Genomic DNA, 15138 nt, shown 5'->3' with positions numbered 1-15138 from the left:
TTGCCACAGCAGATTTCAAAGAAGTTACTGCCTGTGTTCACCTCTAGGTTTTTGATGGTTTCCAGTCCCACATTTAGGTCTTTCATCCATTTTCAATTTATTTTTCTGTATGGTGTAAGAAAGTGGTCCATTTTCGTTCTTTTACATGTTACTGTTCAGTTTTGCCAGCCCCATTTGTTGAAGAGACTTTTTTCCATTGGATTTTCTTTCCATCTCTATCAAAGATTAATTGACCATATAGATGTGGGTTCATTTCTAGGTTTCCTATTCTGTTTCATTTATCTATGTGTCTGTTTTTGTGCCAGTATCATACTGTATTGATCACTACAGCTTTGTAATATACCTTGAAGTCCAGAATTATGATGCCTCCTGCTTTGCTTTGGCTATTTGGGGTCTTTTGTGGTTCCATACAAATTTTAGGATTGTATGTTCAAGCTCTGGGAAAAATGTTGGTGGAATTTTGGTAGGGATTACATTAAATGTGTAGATTTCTTTGGATAATACAGACATTTTAACAATATTTGTGCTTCCAATCCATGAATGTGGAATGCTTTTCCATATGATTTCACTCACATGTGGAATTTAAGAAACAAAACAAACAAAGGGAAAAGAGAGAGGCAAACCAAGAAACAGACTCTTAATTATAGACAACAAACTGATGGATACCAGAAGGGGAGTAAGTGGGAAAATGGGTTAAATATGTGATGGGTATTAAGGAATGCACTTGTGATGAGAACCAGGTGTTGTACGTGAGTGTTGAATCACTGTATTGTACACCTGAAACTAATATTACACTGTGTGATAACTAACTAGAATTTAAAGAAAAACTTTTAATAATGGTTTCCAATAAAACTACATTGCAAAAAATGGGAAAGAAACAGAATGGAAAGAATAAAAAAAGTAGAAGAGGCATACCCTGAAGAATTTTGGTGGAAAAAGTACTGAACCAATGTATAGTGAAAGGGAAGATGGAGTATTTCCTGAAGTGTAAAGGACTTACAGACGCTAATAATACTTGGGAACCTGAATAAAATTTAGATAGTCCAGAGTTAATTGAAACATCTTTTTAAAAAACAATAATGTTCATTTATTTTTGATAGACTGAGAGACAGAGTGTGAGAGAGGCAGAGAGAGCGAGACACAGAATCCAAAGCAAGCTCCAGGCTCTGAGCTGTCAGCACAGAGCCCTATGCGGAGCTCAAACTCACAAACCATGAGATCATGACCTGAGCCAATATTGGACACTTGACAGACTGAGTCACCCAGGCGCCCCAAAGCATTTCTTAATCATCAAAAAGCTGACAAAGAAAAAGATGGTACACAAAGAAAATATCTGACAGCGAATCTGATAATAAGAAAGCAAAGGAGAAAGAGATGCTGCTGCTGAGTCAAGAGATTTTTCCAGAGGTCTTGATCCTGAATGAATTATTCATGCTACAGACAGCAGTGAAAAATTAATACTTCTCATGAAATGAAAGACTCAGATGAGGCAGACTTAGTACTGGCAAAAGAGGCAAATATAAAGTGTCCTCAAATTATAATTGCTTTTGGGGGGTGCCAGGGTGGCTCAGGTGTTTAAGCATCCAACTTCAGCTCAGGTCATGATCTCACAGTTTGTGAGTTTGAGCACCGTGTTGGGCTCTGTGCTGACAGCTCGGAGCCTGGAGCCTGCTTTGGATTATGTGTCTCCCTCTCTCTCTGCCCCTCCCCTGCTCATGCTGTCTATCTATCTATCTATCTCTCAAAAATAAACATTTGAGTCTTTCCACCTTGCTGAGTGTGGCAGCTCGAGGGGCCTTCACCACCACGCACTGGGTCCTGACAGAGGACGGGAAGATCCAGCAGCCGTTCCCATGCATTTGCAAACCATCGTATGCATTTTTAAAAAAACACAACTGAAGATGGTGATTCCTGGGGGACTCAGAAGGGAAGATGGCAGCATAGGAAGACACTGGGCTCACCTCGTCCTGCTGATTGCTTATATTCCATCCACATCTGTGTAAATAACCCAGAAAACCACCAGAAGGCTAGCAGAACGGACTCTCAGGAGTGAAGCATAGACAAAAGGCCCACAGAAGAGGATATGAAGGGCGGAGAGGCAATGCATGCTACACGGACTGGTGAGAGGGAGCCAGATCAGTGGAGGGGAACCCCACCAGTCAAGGCAGAGCGCTGAAGCCTGGCTTGCAAAAGCGGAGGGGCCAGACTCCATGAGTTCTGACAGCCAGTGGGACTTAACATCTGTAATGTTGAAAGTAAACAGCTCTGCTCTCAGAGACTGGGGAGGGCAAGAGGACACAAGGAGGGAGAGTTGTTGGGCCCTGGAAGACAGAACTCAGCTCCAACGGGGAACAAAGGCACTGGAAAGAGCCATCTCCTTCTCCCATCCCCCAGCCAAAATTCCAAAAGGAACCAGCTCCCATTACTGAACTTGCACCGCACAAACACCCAATGCTGTGCTTCTGCGGATCCATCCCTCCGATCGGCCTGCCTCCTTCCCAGTGCTGCAGGGCCACTCACGCAGGGGACCACTGAGGGCAAAGCGAGCTGAGCCTGCCTCTCCCGCCATGTGCACCTCTGGATCCACCCTGGCTAATACAACAGATCCCATAGAAGCAACACCACAAGCCTGGCAGTGTGCAAGTAGCCCAGACAGGGGCCACACCACTCCACAGTGAGTCCTGCCCCTGGGAGAGGGGAAGATAAGGTACACACCAGTCTAACTGTGGCCCTAGCAGTGGGCTGTGGGCAGATATCGGGTCTGACTGCGGCCCTACCCACCAACACAAGTTACTCCTGACAGCACAGGGGAAGTGCCCTGCAGTTTGGAGCCACCACAGAGACTACCCAAAATGAGAAGTCAGAAGAATTCTCCTCAAAAGAAACTTCAGGTAGTAGAGACAACTAATTGATCAAAAATGATTTAAGCAATACAACAGAACAAGAATTTAGAATAGTAGTCATAAAATTAATTGCTGGGCTCGTAAAAAGTATAGAGGACAATAGAGAATCTATTGCTACAGAGATCAAGGGACTAAGAAATAGTCATGAGGAAGTAAAAAATGCTATAAATGAGGTGGAAAATAAAATGGAGGCAACCACAGCTCAGATTGAAGAGGCAGAGGAGAGAATAGGTGAATTAGAAGATAAAATTATGGAAAAAGAGGAAGCTGAGAAAAAGATAAAAAAATCCAGAAGTATGAGGGGAGAATATGAGAATAAGTGATGGAATCAAACGAAACAATATCTGTATCATAGGAATTCCAGAAGAAGAAGAGAGAGAGAAAGGCACTGATGGCATACGTGAACAAATCATTGTTGAGAACTTCCCTCACCTGGGCAAGGAAAAGGCATTGAAATCCAAAAGGCACAGAGAACTCCCTTCAGACATAACTTGAATCGATCTTCTGCATGACATATCATAGTGAAACTGGCAAAATACAAGGATAAAGAGAAAATTCTGGAAGCAACTAGGGATAAACACGTTCTAACTTACAAAGGTAGACCCACAAGAGTAGTGGCATACCTATCTACTGAAACTTGTCAGGCCAGAAAGGAATGGCAGGAAATCTTCAATGTGATGAACAGAAAATATGCAGCCAAGAATCCTTTACCCAGCAAGTCTGTCATTCAGAATAGAAGGAGAGATAAAGGTTTTCCCAAACAAAAACTGAAGGAATTCATCACCACTAAACCAGCCCTACAAGAGACCCTAAGGTGGATTCTGTGAATGAAATGTTGCAAGGACCACAAAGTACCAGAGACATCACTACAAGCATGAAAGCAACAGTGACACTAAACCCATAACTTTCAATAATAACACTGAATGTAAATGGACTAAATGCTCCAACCAAAAGACATAGGGTATCAGAATAGATTTAAAAAAAAAGACCCATCTATTTGCTGTCTACAAGAGACTCATTTTAGACCTGCGGACACCTTCAGATTGAAAGTGAAGGGATGGAGAACTATCCATCATGCTACTTGAAGTCAAAAGAAAGATGAGTAGCCATACTTATATCATACAAACTAGACTTTAAATTAAAGGCTGTAACAAGAGATGAAGAAGGACATCATATAATAATTACAGGGTCTATCCATCAGGAAGAGCTAACAATTATTAACGTTTATGCACTGAATACAGGAGCCCCCAAATATATAAAACAATCACAAACATAAGCAACCTTACTGATAAGAATGTGGTAATTGCAGAGGACTTTAATACCCCGCTTACAACAATGGATAGATCATCTAGACACAGGTTCAATAAAGAAACAAGGGCCCTGAATGATACTGTGGATCAGATGGACTTGACAGAGATATTTAGAACTCTGCATCCCAAAGCAACAGAATATACTTTCTTCTCTAGTGCACATGGAACATTCTCCAAGAGAGATCACACGCTGGGTCACAAAACAGCCCTTCATAAGTATACAAGAATTGAGATCATACCATGCACACTTTCAGACCACAATGCTATGAAACTTCAAATCAACCACAGGAAAAAGTCTGGAAAACCTCCAAAAGCATGAAGGTTAAAGAACACCCTACTAAAGAATTAATGGGTCAACCAGGCAATTAGAGAAGATATTGAAAATTTATGGAAACAAATGAAAATGAAAATACAGAAATCCAAATGCTTTGGGATACAGTGAAGGCAGTCCTGAGAGGAAATTACATTGCAATCCAAGCCTAACTCCAGAAATAAGAAAAATCACAAATACAAAATCTAACAGCACACCTAAAGGAAAGAGAAGCAGAATGGCAAAGACACCCCAAACCCAGCAAACGAAGAGAAATAATAAAGAATAGAGCAGAAATAAACAATATAGAATCTAAAAAAATTGTAGAGCAGATCAATGCAAGCAAGAGATGCTTTTTTGAAAAAAATAAACAAAATTGATAAACTTCTAGCCAGGCTTCTCATTAAGAAAAGGGAGATGACCCACATAGATAAAATCATAAATGAAAATGGAATTATTACCACTAATCCCTCATAAATACAAGCAGTTATCAGGGAATACTATGAAAAATTATATGTCAACAAACTGGATAACCTGGAAGAAATGGACAAATTCCTAAGCACCCATGCACGTTGAAAACTCAAGCAAGAAGAAATAGAAAACTTGAACAGACCCATGCCAAGGAAGACATTGAATCAGTTATCAAGAATCTCCACCCCGCAAAAAGGTCCAGGACCAGATGTCTTCCATGGGAATTCTACCAGACATTTAAAGCAGAGATAATATCTATCCTTCTCAAGTTGTTCCAAAAAATAGAAATGGAAGGAAAACTTCCAGACTCATTCTATGAAACCAGCATTATTTTGATTCCTAAACCACACAGAGACCCAGTAAAAAAAAGAGAACTACAGGCCTATATCCCTGATGAATATGGATGCAAAAATTCACAATAAGATACTAGTAAATCCAATTCAACAGCATATAAAAAGAATTATTCACCATGATAGAGTGGGATGCATTCCTTGGCTGCAGGGCTAGTTCACCATTTGCAAATCAGTCAATTGTGATACATCACATTAATAAAGAAAAGAAAAGAAAAGAAAAGAAAAGAACCATTTGATCCTGTCAATCGAGGCAGAGAAAGCATTTGACAAAATTCAGCATCCTTTCTTAATAAAAACCCTCGAGAAATTCGGGATAGAAGGAACAAACTTAAACATCATAAAGGCCATTTATGAAAAGCCCACAGCTAACATCATCCTCAATAGAGAAAAACTGAGAGCTTCCCCCCTGAAATCAGGAACATGACAGGGATGTCCACTGTCACCACTGTTGTTTGACATAATGTTGGAAGTTCTAGAATCAGCAAACAGACAACAAAATGAAATCAAAGGCATCAAAATTGGCAAAGACAAAGTCAAGCTTTCGCTTTTTGCAGATGACATGATATTATACATGGAAAACCTGATAGACTCCACCAAAAGTCTGCTAGAACTGATACATGAATTCAGGAAAGTCGCAGGATACGAAATCAATGTACAGAAATCAGTCGCATTCTTATACACTAATAATGAAGCAACAGAAAGACAAATAAAGAAACTGATCCCATTCACAATTGCACCAAGAAGCATAAAATACCTAGGAATAAATCTAACCAAAGATGTAAAAGATCTGTATGCTGAAAACTATAGAAAGCTTGTGAAAGAAATTGAAGAAGACATAAAGAAATGGAAAAATATTCCGTGTTCATGGATTGGAAGAAAAAACATTTTTAAAATGTCAATATTACCCAAAGAATTCTACACATTCAATGAAATACAAATCAAAATTTCACTGGCATTCTTCTCAAAGCAGAACAAAAATAATCCTAAAATTTGTATGAAACCAAAAAAGACCCCGAATAGCCAAAATAATATTGAAGAAGACCAAAGTGTGATGCATCACAATCCCAGACTTTAGCCTCTACCAGAAAGCTGTAATCATCAAGACAGCATCGTATTGGCACAAAAACAGACACATAGACCAATGGAATAGAATAGAGACTCCAGAATTGGACCCACAAAAGTATGGCAAACTAATCTTTGACAAAGCAGGAAAGAATATCCAATGGAAAAAAAAGACAGTCTCTTTAACAAATGGTGCTGGGAGAACTGGATAGCAACATGCAGAAGAATGAAACTAGATCACTTTCTTACACCATTCAGAAAAATAAACTCCAAATGGATGAAGGACCTGAATGTGAGACAGGAAACCATCAAAACCCTAGAGGAGAAAGCAGGAAAAAACCTCTCTGACAGTCTAAGCAATTTCTTACTTGACTTATTTCCAAAGGCGAGGGAATTAAAAGCAAAAATGAACACTTGGGGCCTCATGAAGATAAAATGCTTCTGCACTGCAAAGGAAACAATCAACACAACTAAAAGGCCACCGATGGAATGGGAAAAGATATTTCCAAATGACATATTGGATAGAGGGCTAGTATCTAAAATCTGTAAAGAACTCACCAAACTCCACACCCGAAAAACAAATAATCCAGTGAAGAAATGGGCAGAAAACATGAGTAGACACTTCTCTAAAGAAGACATCCGGATGGCCAATAGGCACATGAAAAGATGTTCAACGTCACTCCTCATCAGGGAAATACAAATCAAAACCACACTCAGATACCACCTCACGCCAGTCAGAGTGGCTAAAATGAACAAATCAGGAGACCATAGATGCGGGAGAGGATGTCGAGAAATTGGAACCCTCTTGCTCTGCTGCTGGGAATGCAAACTGGTGCAGCCACTCTGGAAAACAGTGTGGAGGTTCCTCAAAAAATTAAAAATAGATCTACCCTATGACCCAGCAATAGCACTGCTAGGAATTTACCCAAGGGATACAAGAATGCTGATGCATAGGGGGCACTTGTACCCCAATGTTTATAGTAGCACTTTCAACAATAGCCAAATTATGGAAAGAGCCTAAATGTCCATCAACTGATGAATGGATAAAGAAATTGTGGTTTATATACACAATGGAATACTACTTCACAATGAGAACGAATGAAATATGGCCTTTTGTAGCAATATGGATGGAACTGGAGAGTGTTCTGCTAAGTGAAATAAGTCATACAGAGTAAGACAGATACCATATGTTTTCACCTTTTTGTGGACCCTCAGAAACTTAACAGAAGACCATGGGGGAGGGGAAGAAAGAAATAAATTAGAGAGGGAGAGAGCCAAACCATAAGAGACACTTAAACACTGAGAATAAACTGAGGGTTGATGGGGGTGAGAGGGAGGGGAGGGCGAGTAATGGGCATTGAGGAGAGCACCTTTTGGGATGAGCATTGGGTGTTGTATGGAAACAAATTTGACAAAATGTTCATATTTAGGGGCGCCTGGGTGGCGCAGTCGGTTAAGCGTCCGACTTCAGCCAGGTCACGATCTCACAGTCCGTGAGTTCGAGCCCCGCGTCGGGCTCTGGGCTGATGGCTCGGAGCCTGGAGCCTGTTTCCGATTCTGTGTCTCCCTCTCTCTCTGTCCCTCCCCCGTTCATGCTCTGTCTCTCTCTGTCCCAAAAATAAAATAAACGTTGAAAAAAAAAAAAAAAAAAAAAGTTCATATTTAAAAAATAAAAAATGTTAAAGAAAATAAACACACCTGTAAACATAAATAAATAAATAAATAAATATATATATAAATAAATAAATAAAATTAAAAAAAATATTTTTGCTTTTTATGAAGAGAGACTAACTTGACATTCTGGTCCCAAAGTGAAGTTCAGTAATTGCTTGTGTTTCTTTGGGTCTTGATTTTAATTTATTAGTGTGAATAGATAACATTCTAATAAAAATCAAGTTTTATTTTCAAGTAGTATTGGGGAAGTTGTTGGGGTTTTTTGTTTTTGTTTTTGTTCTTTGCATCTACTGTTTACTTTGAACAAATAAAGGCTTTCTGCAATTACTTTATCAGAAAATAATATTTGAGACCATGGTATATTATTCCCCTGCATTCGAGAACAGTTTTTCTAAATACTGGGAGAAATCTCCATAGATGTTATTCAATCAGAATTTGTGTTTAACTCCTATATGCCTAAGGACCATTCTGATTTTTTTTGGTTTTTTAGGCGTGTGTGTGTGTGTGTGTGTGTGTGTGTGTGTGTGTGTAAAAATATATACGTAGAGGTTTTCTTTTCTTTCCTTCTTTCTTTTTTTTTAACATTCACTAAAACAAAAACAGCATTTAATAACCATGGATAAGCCCATGTTTCTGGAATAGCATCATTTTTAGAAACTTTAGAAATAAATCACTTTAAGTTAAATTGAAAATTCCTGAAGCTTTAACCTTTCAAGTTTTGTAACTAATTGGACAACTTAAATATAATGTAAACAATTTAAATTGGACAGTTTAAAAGCAGCCATATTAGTATCCATATCCAGATCTATAGTCATTTAAATACAAGTTTATTTGCAAGATCCTTGAAAGGAAAATATTATCACTACCAACAACCTCCCCACCCAAATGAGAAAACTAATCAAGTCCTGGTGTGTTTTATTTAGGTAAACAAAACTTAAATGGACATTAAAGGTTCCTCTTAGCACACCATTCCTTTTCAAGAAGTTGAAATCCCTGTGCTATATTGACTAAAAGGTCATGATTCATGAAATATCTAAGACTTCATTCATGGAAACCTAATAATAACCAGATGGTTAGAGATGTTGGCAATTTAAGACCTGCTGGAATAAATGGGTAAACAAACTTCTGTAATCTAAATTCTTGACCTGCATTTTTACTCTTTACCTCAACTCCTTCCTTACATGTAGGTTCAATCTTCTCAGTATTTGAGTTACTGGTTCAGCAGAAACCAGGAAAAATAACTTTGTAGTAATCAGAACGTTCTCCAACTGTATATATTGTTTACTTTATTGTAAATACTGGTAAACGGTGGTCAATAAATATTTTTCTATTATTTTACAAAATAAAATAAAGTAAAATAAAATAAATAAAATAAAGTAAGATAAAATAAAATAAAAGTTGTCTCCTTTCATTTGAATATCAAGTCTTTTTTCAAAGTTAATGACATGAGTATCAATTACATATCATTCAAGCTATCACAATTATAGTAATAATAATTGTCAATTTGTAGGAATTTGCACTTGTCATAATCTTGCTGTGTCTATAGTTTGTTTTGATAACTATTTCTTTAATTATATTTAAATAAATACCTTTTTTGGTAACAACATATTTTATGATGAATCAGCTTTATTTTCACTCTATGAAACAGTGTGGGAAATATAGCTATTGGACTTCTTGGAACAATAGTATTGTAATTCTGTATATAAATTTAAAATGCCTAAAATTTAGTCCTTATAACTATTCTTCCCAACTTTCAGAAAATTAGAAAATTAACAGAATAGTTCAAAATTGGCTACTAGTCACTAGGTATATAAGATTCACAAGGGGAAAAACTAGTACAACAATCTCCACAATATTATATTTTTGTATCTTGAGAGAATAGAAATACCTAACATTTATAGAGTATCTCATGTAACCCATACAACAGCTTTAAAAGGTAGATATAATTATAATTGTTTTAGGCTGAAGAAACGATGGCTTTTGAATGTTGTATAACTTGCCCAAATCATATCACTAACACATGATAGAACCAAATTCTCAAACACAGGCTGTTTGAAAACCAGCGATCTTTCTTACACACATAATATTGAGTCCTCTAAATCATATAAAAACCACTATTATTCTCTGATAATGTCATTAAGAGTCTACTATGTTGTCATCTATTCATTTCTATCTCCTCCTTTAAAAGGCATAAAAAGAGTACTTCTGATTGAGATCTCCACTATACACCCAATGCATTCTGTGCTGTAGCCACACCAAACTCTGCAAGTACAGATAATCATGTTTAAATAAGTTGATTTTTATTTTTCTTATGCATATGAACATATCCTTTGGTTTTTGGAAGTCAGAAATACATCTTCAGGCTTTAACTGAGAGATACTTTCTTGATTATAATTTAAGTTCTCTATCTCTATAGAGCAGCCTGAGTACTGCTGTCTGATTTTCATCTCACTCTTAGTTTTAAGATATTAATCAATTTAGTGATATAGCTCTCATATTTGATATGACATTTTTCAGTGTTCTTTTCTCATCCAGTTTAAGAACCTTGTATACCTTGAATACCCATATACTTCCAATTTGTTTTACAGCCATATTGTTTATAATTGTTTTAGTATATTTGACTATTATCTTTAATGTGAATAAGTACTACAAATAGCAAAATTACATCACTTTTTTGTTTCTGTCAGGCTCTAAACCCCTGTCACTAATTTATAATAATATCAGTGTATGAGTAAAATATATAATACGTGCTGTTGAATACCAGATATTAATACCACTTTCCTTCAATATTTGTTTATACATGGCTTGGGATAGAAAATCTGTAGTTGTGCTTCTAGTATTTACTATAAAACATATAAATACTATGAACATCTCATGTCTTTTGCATTACGTGAGCACCAGTGAATGCTATCATGTTATCAAAAGCAACATAATGACTTCATGTATTTACAAGAATATGAGCTCCTTTTCTTAGAAATAAATCTGTGAGGGTTATACAGTAAAAAAAAAGTTTCATTGTAGATAATGTCATATGTAGCATACCCTATTGAATACTTTTCAGAATGTATTTAATTTAATTTGTCTCTTTTATAAATGCCTAAAGAGTATGCAATTAAAAATTTATCTTAAGGATTCTATATGCCCTTAAAGGAAAGTTTATGAAAAGACATATCTCCTTCTCTGTAAAAAGTCACTATCAATTTCTAAGTGGAAACTACCACCCAACATTCTTTGACTCTTCCCCAAGTATGATTTTATGTTTAGTGCCAAAACATAACAAAAATGTCTTTAAGACCTTGAGGAAATGGTAGAAGGAGGTCTTCTTTTGTTGCTTTTTATTTTTTTTTCTGCCCATTTACCTAGAAAACAATGACATTTACTGAATTTTTTAGTTCAGTTTTATTGGTAAATGTCTATATTTTCAGAATCATGTTCCAATGAGTTCATGATAGCTACAGAAATTGATCCTTGATAATATCAGAAAAATTTTCAATTTTGACATACATATCAAGCCAAAGAAAATTTTTGTCTCCAAGCATGGAGATGGTATAAATTACAGGGATTATATTCCAGTAAATAATAAATAGCTCGTATTTCTGGAAGCAAAATGAAAAAGATAATGCAGATATGTGGTAACCAAACTTTCTAAAGTCAGTTTTATTTTGGACACATTGTGCCAATGAATTCCTGTTAAATGAGTTATCTCCTTAAAAATAAGCTCTCTGAATCTGAGTAGTATAGAAATACAAGATGATTTTTTTCATTTTTTATTTGTTAATAAGAAATATAAGATAAAATCTTTCATTTTTTTATTTATTAATAAGCTCAAGATGACACCTACTTGAGCAGAAAATTTAGGATCATGGCCTCCTTTTGAAATACCAGTTAGCAATAATCTGTTGAATAAAATGGCATTTTTTCTTTGCACATATTTGTGTTGTAATGTGAATGTCAAGGTAAAACTTTATTATTTATTTTTTATTTTTGCTCATATTTATTCTTTTCCTAGCAGTTTCCAGAATTCAATTTGTAAGATATCTGAGTGATGACAAGATTGTGAGATTTAAAGAAGTGTCTCCAACTCTCAATGACAATCAAAAGTCACAGCAAAAGCTAAAGGAAGAGCACAGCCAGAGCATTTCAGACCCAAACACATTCACAGATAACAAGTATCACAGAAACAGAAGGCACAAAATTTCTGTCTGTAAAAGTTGTTGCAACGACTATCAATTCCCACAAAATGTTCGGAGTTCCCAGTCTCAAATGAATCCTCTTAATCTTCTAAATGCTGAGGATTATACCTCCAAAGTCTCAGCACTTCTCTGCCACCCTATGTCCATGAGCCCTCAGTATGCTGTACACCCCAAGACTCACAGAAATAACACATATTCTTTAGACACTGGGGCTCCTGTATGTTCCAAATGTTTTATGAAAATCGGTAATTCTCCTTTTCATAAATGTCTTGTAAACTCTGATAATGATTCAGACCCTGATTCTTCTTTACATCTCCAAATTCCCTTGGATTCTAAATATTCTCTGAACCTCAAATCTATTAGATATCACAAGACTTCTCAGAATAACCCTTTATCTCGATCCCTGGATCCTAAGCATTCTGTGGGCTTTTGCTGTCCTTTACACCAGGAGGATTCTAAATATTCCTTGGGCTCAAGTTCTTATTTACATTGTGAAAGTTGCTCAGCTGTCCAAAATCACATAGGCTCTACTGCTACCCATACATTTCCCATGAATCCTCAAAATACTATGAGCTCCCATAGTACACTTGGCCCAGACAATGTTATCAACACCAGCAATGTTCCTGGCCTTGAAAATGAGGGCATGTTTAACCTTACTGCTAAACTTGAAAATGAGGCCAAACCTGACAATGATACTAAACTGATTACTGCTAGAAACCTCAAAGATAAGGCTAGTGCCAATTACGAGCCTCTTCTCAAATATGAGACAGAACATGAAGATGAGACAGACTCTGAAGATGAAAAAGATTCTGAAAAGGAAATAGACCCTGAGGATGAAAACAACACCAAAGATAAGAAAGATCCCAAAGATAAGTCTGACCCTGATGACAGTGATTCCAAAGATAGCAATGCTGAACATAATGCAGACACAAACAGTGGATCTGATCCTGGTGGTGATGCTGACCCTACAAGTGGAGCTGATTCCAACGGTGATGGTGACTCTAACAATGGAACTGACTCCAACAATGAACCTGACTCTAACATTGATGATGCCACTAACAATGATGCTAATTCCAAATACAGCACTGATTCTGATGGGGGGAAACATACCATTAATTCAGACAATACCCCTGGCCTAGACAATTGTGTTGATCAGGACTGTACTGTTAACTTCAGCAATGGCACTAGTACAAACTCTACCTCTGTGCTGCAGAATGGAACTGGCCTGAACTGCACTTCTTGTTCCAATAATGGTGCTGGCACTAGAAATGCCACTGGATCAGGCAATGACATTTGCCCCAACAATGGTACTAGCCCCAACAATAGACATGGCTCTAAAATCAATATATCTGGCCTCCAAAACAATGCCCCTGACCCCCAAAATATCGTATCATGTCCCAACAGCCCTGACTCCAGCAACAATGACTCCCGCCTCAAAATCAATGGTCCTGGCCTGAACGACAATAGCCCTGGCCCCAGTGACAATGGCTCTGGCCTTAAAATTGACCCTGGATCTAACTATAATGTCAGGCCTAGTAGTGCTATAAGCCACAATAGTGCTATTAGTTCTAACAAGGATGCTGACTCCAAGTATGATACAAAACCCACCATTGCTGCTGGACACAACTATGCAGTTGTCCCAAACTATGACTCAGACCATGACTGTGTCTCAAGATTTACCCATGCAGTAGGTTCTAGCTCTGTAGTCAACCCCAACTATATTGCCAAAAACAGTTATGCTGCCAGACACAGCTCTACAACTACTGCCAATGGCATTGACACTAGCAATACAACTAGTTGTAGTGGTGCTGTTAGCCCTAGCTATACTGCTGGCACCAACTGTGCCTCAGGCATTAACCATGACCTTAGATTGATTCATGCCTTTGATTCCAACTTTGTCACCAACTCCAACTATGATGCCACAAATATTCATAATGTTCATAATTCCACCAGTATAAGCAATATTAATAATCTGTCTGAGCCTGAATTAGAAATTGGTACCAGTTCCTCCATTCCTAATATTGTTTATGCTAACTCCCCCACTTTTGCTGTTGGCACAAACTATACTTCCACTCCTGAAAGTTTGATCACCTCTGAATTTTCTGATTCATCTAAGCTTGGTATAAATTATACAGTTGTTGATAACCACAAATTTGGTGCCTGCCTCAAGGACTCTTCTGGCTCCATGGATTCTTCTAGCTTTAATCATACCACTAAGTCCAAGGAGGTCCTTGATGCCAAGGAAGTTGGCTTTTTAAAAGATTTGTCCAGGATCCAGAATCCAATTGGTGTCAAGTATCCTGCCGATTTAAACTTTCACTCCAATTCAAGTATTCCACTCCCTATTTTTGACGTTATAGTAGAAGCTGAACCACCAGATGTTGTGAAGTTTGCTGTATCATCAGGGGCTGTGAATCTATTTTTTAAGGTAAGTTTATATAAATGTAGACTTTGATTTTCTTCTCCATTTCCTACAATTCATAGTGTTAGGTCACTGAACAGGACCAAAAAGTCTTCCTTTTCAAAATTTACTTGAATATGTAAGCCATGGAAGAGAGGAGACAAGATGTCCAGTATTACTTATTTTTTGACTCCTGTAGCCAGAAACATGGTTTTCCATTTGAAAGATACATGTGCTATACAGCTGGTAAATAGAAACATGGCTTTGATTGCACTGTGGCTGGCTCATATACTACCTCCATCAAGGGTACAAATAGCCAAGTATTGGTTTCATCCCTCTATTTGCATAAAGAGTAAAGTCAAATGAATCTTAAATACCATAAATCAAGACATTTGAAACTACTATCTCCAAAATTCCCATTTTATAAGGAAGCTGGCAAAAGTATTATATTCTAATTTCTA

The 15138-nt window shown here is 37.2% G+C and overlaps 1 protein-coding gene and 1 pseudogene across 3 annotated transcripts in view; both read left to right on the top strand.

The window, feature by feature from the left end:
* LOC145713536 (uncharacterized) overlaps positions 1–15138 on the top strand; it is a 447260-nt gene that overhangs the window by 429252 nt on the left and 2870 nt on the right. For 2 of the 3 annotated variants that reach the window (XM_081792394.1, XM_081792392.1), the window contains one exon: positions 12093–14704. In XM_081792394.1, the coding sequence (XP_081648520.1) occupies positions 12093–14704 (2612 nt within the window). The remainder of the gene's footprint in view (positions 1–12092; positions 14705–15138) is intronic. The other variant, XM_081792393.1, reaches the window with a different exon arrangement.
* Positions 837–1458, top strand: LOC145714399 (chromobox protein homolog 3-like; annotated as a pseudogene).

Source organism: Panthera onca, chromosome X (assembly GCF_046562875.1).
Source record: "Panthera onca isolate mPanOnc1 chromosome X, mPanOnc1 haplotype 2, whole genome shotgun sequence".
Taxonomy (NCBI): domain Eukaryota; kingdom Metazoa; phylum Chordata; class Mammalia; order Carnivora; family Felidae; genus Panthera; species Panthera onca.
The sequence above is the reverse complement of the archived record's forward strand: the minus strand, read 5'-3'. Positions and strand labels throughout refer to the sequence as shown.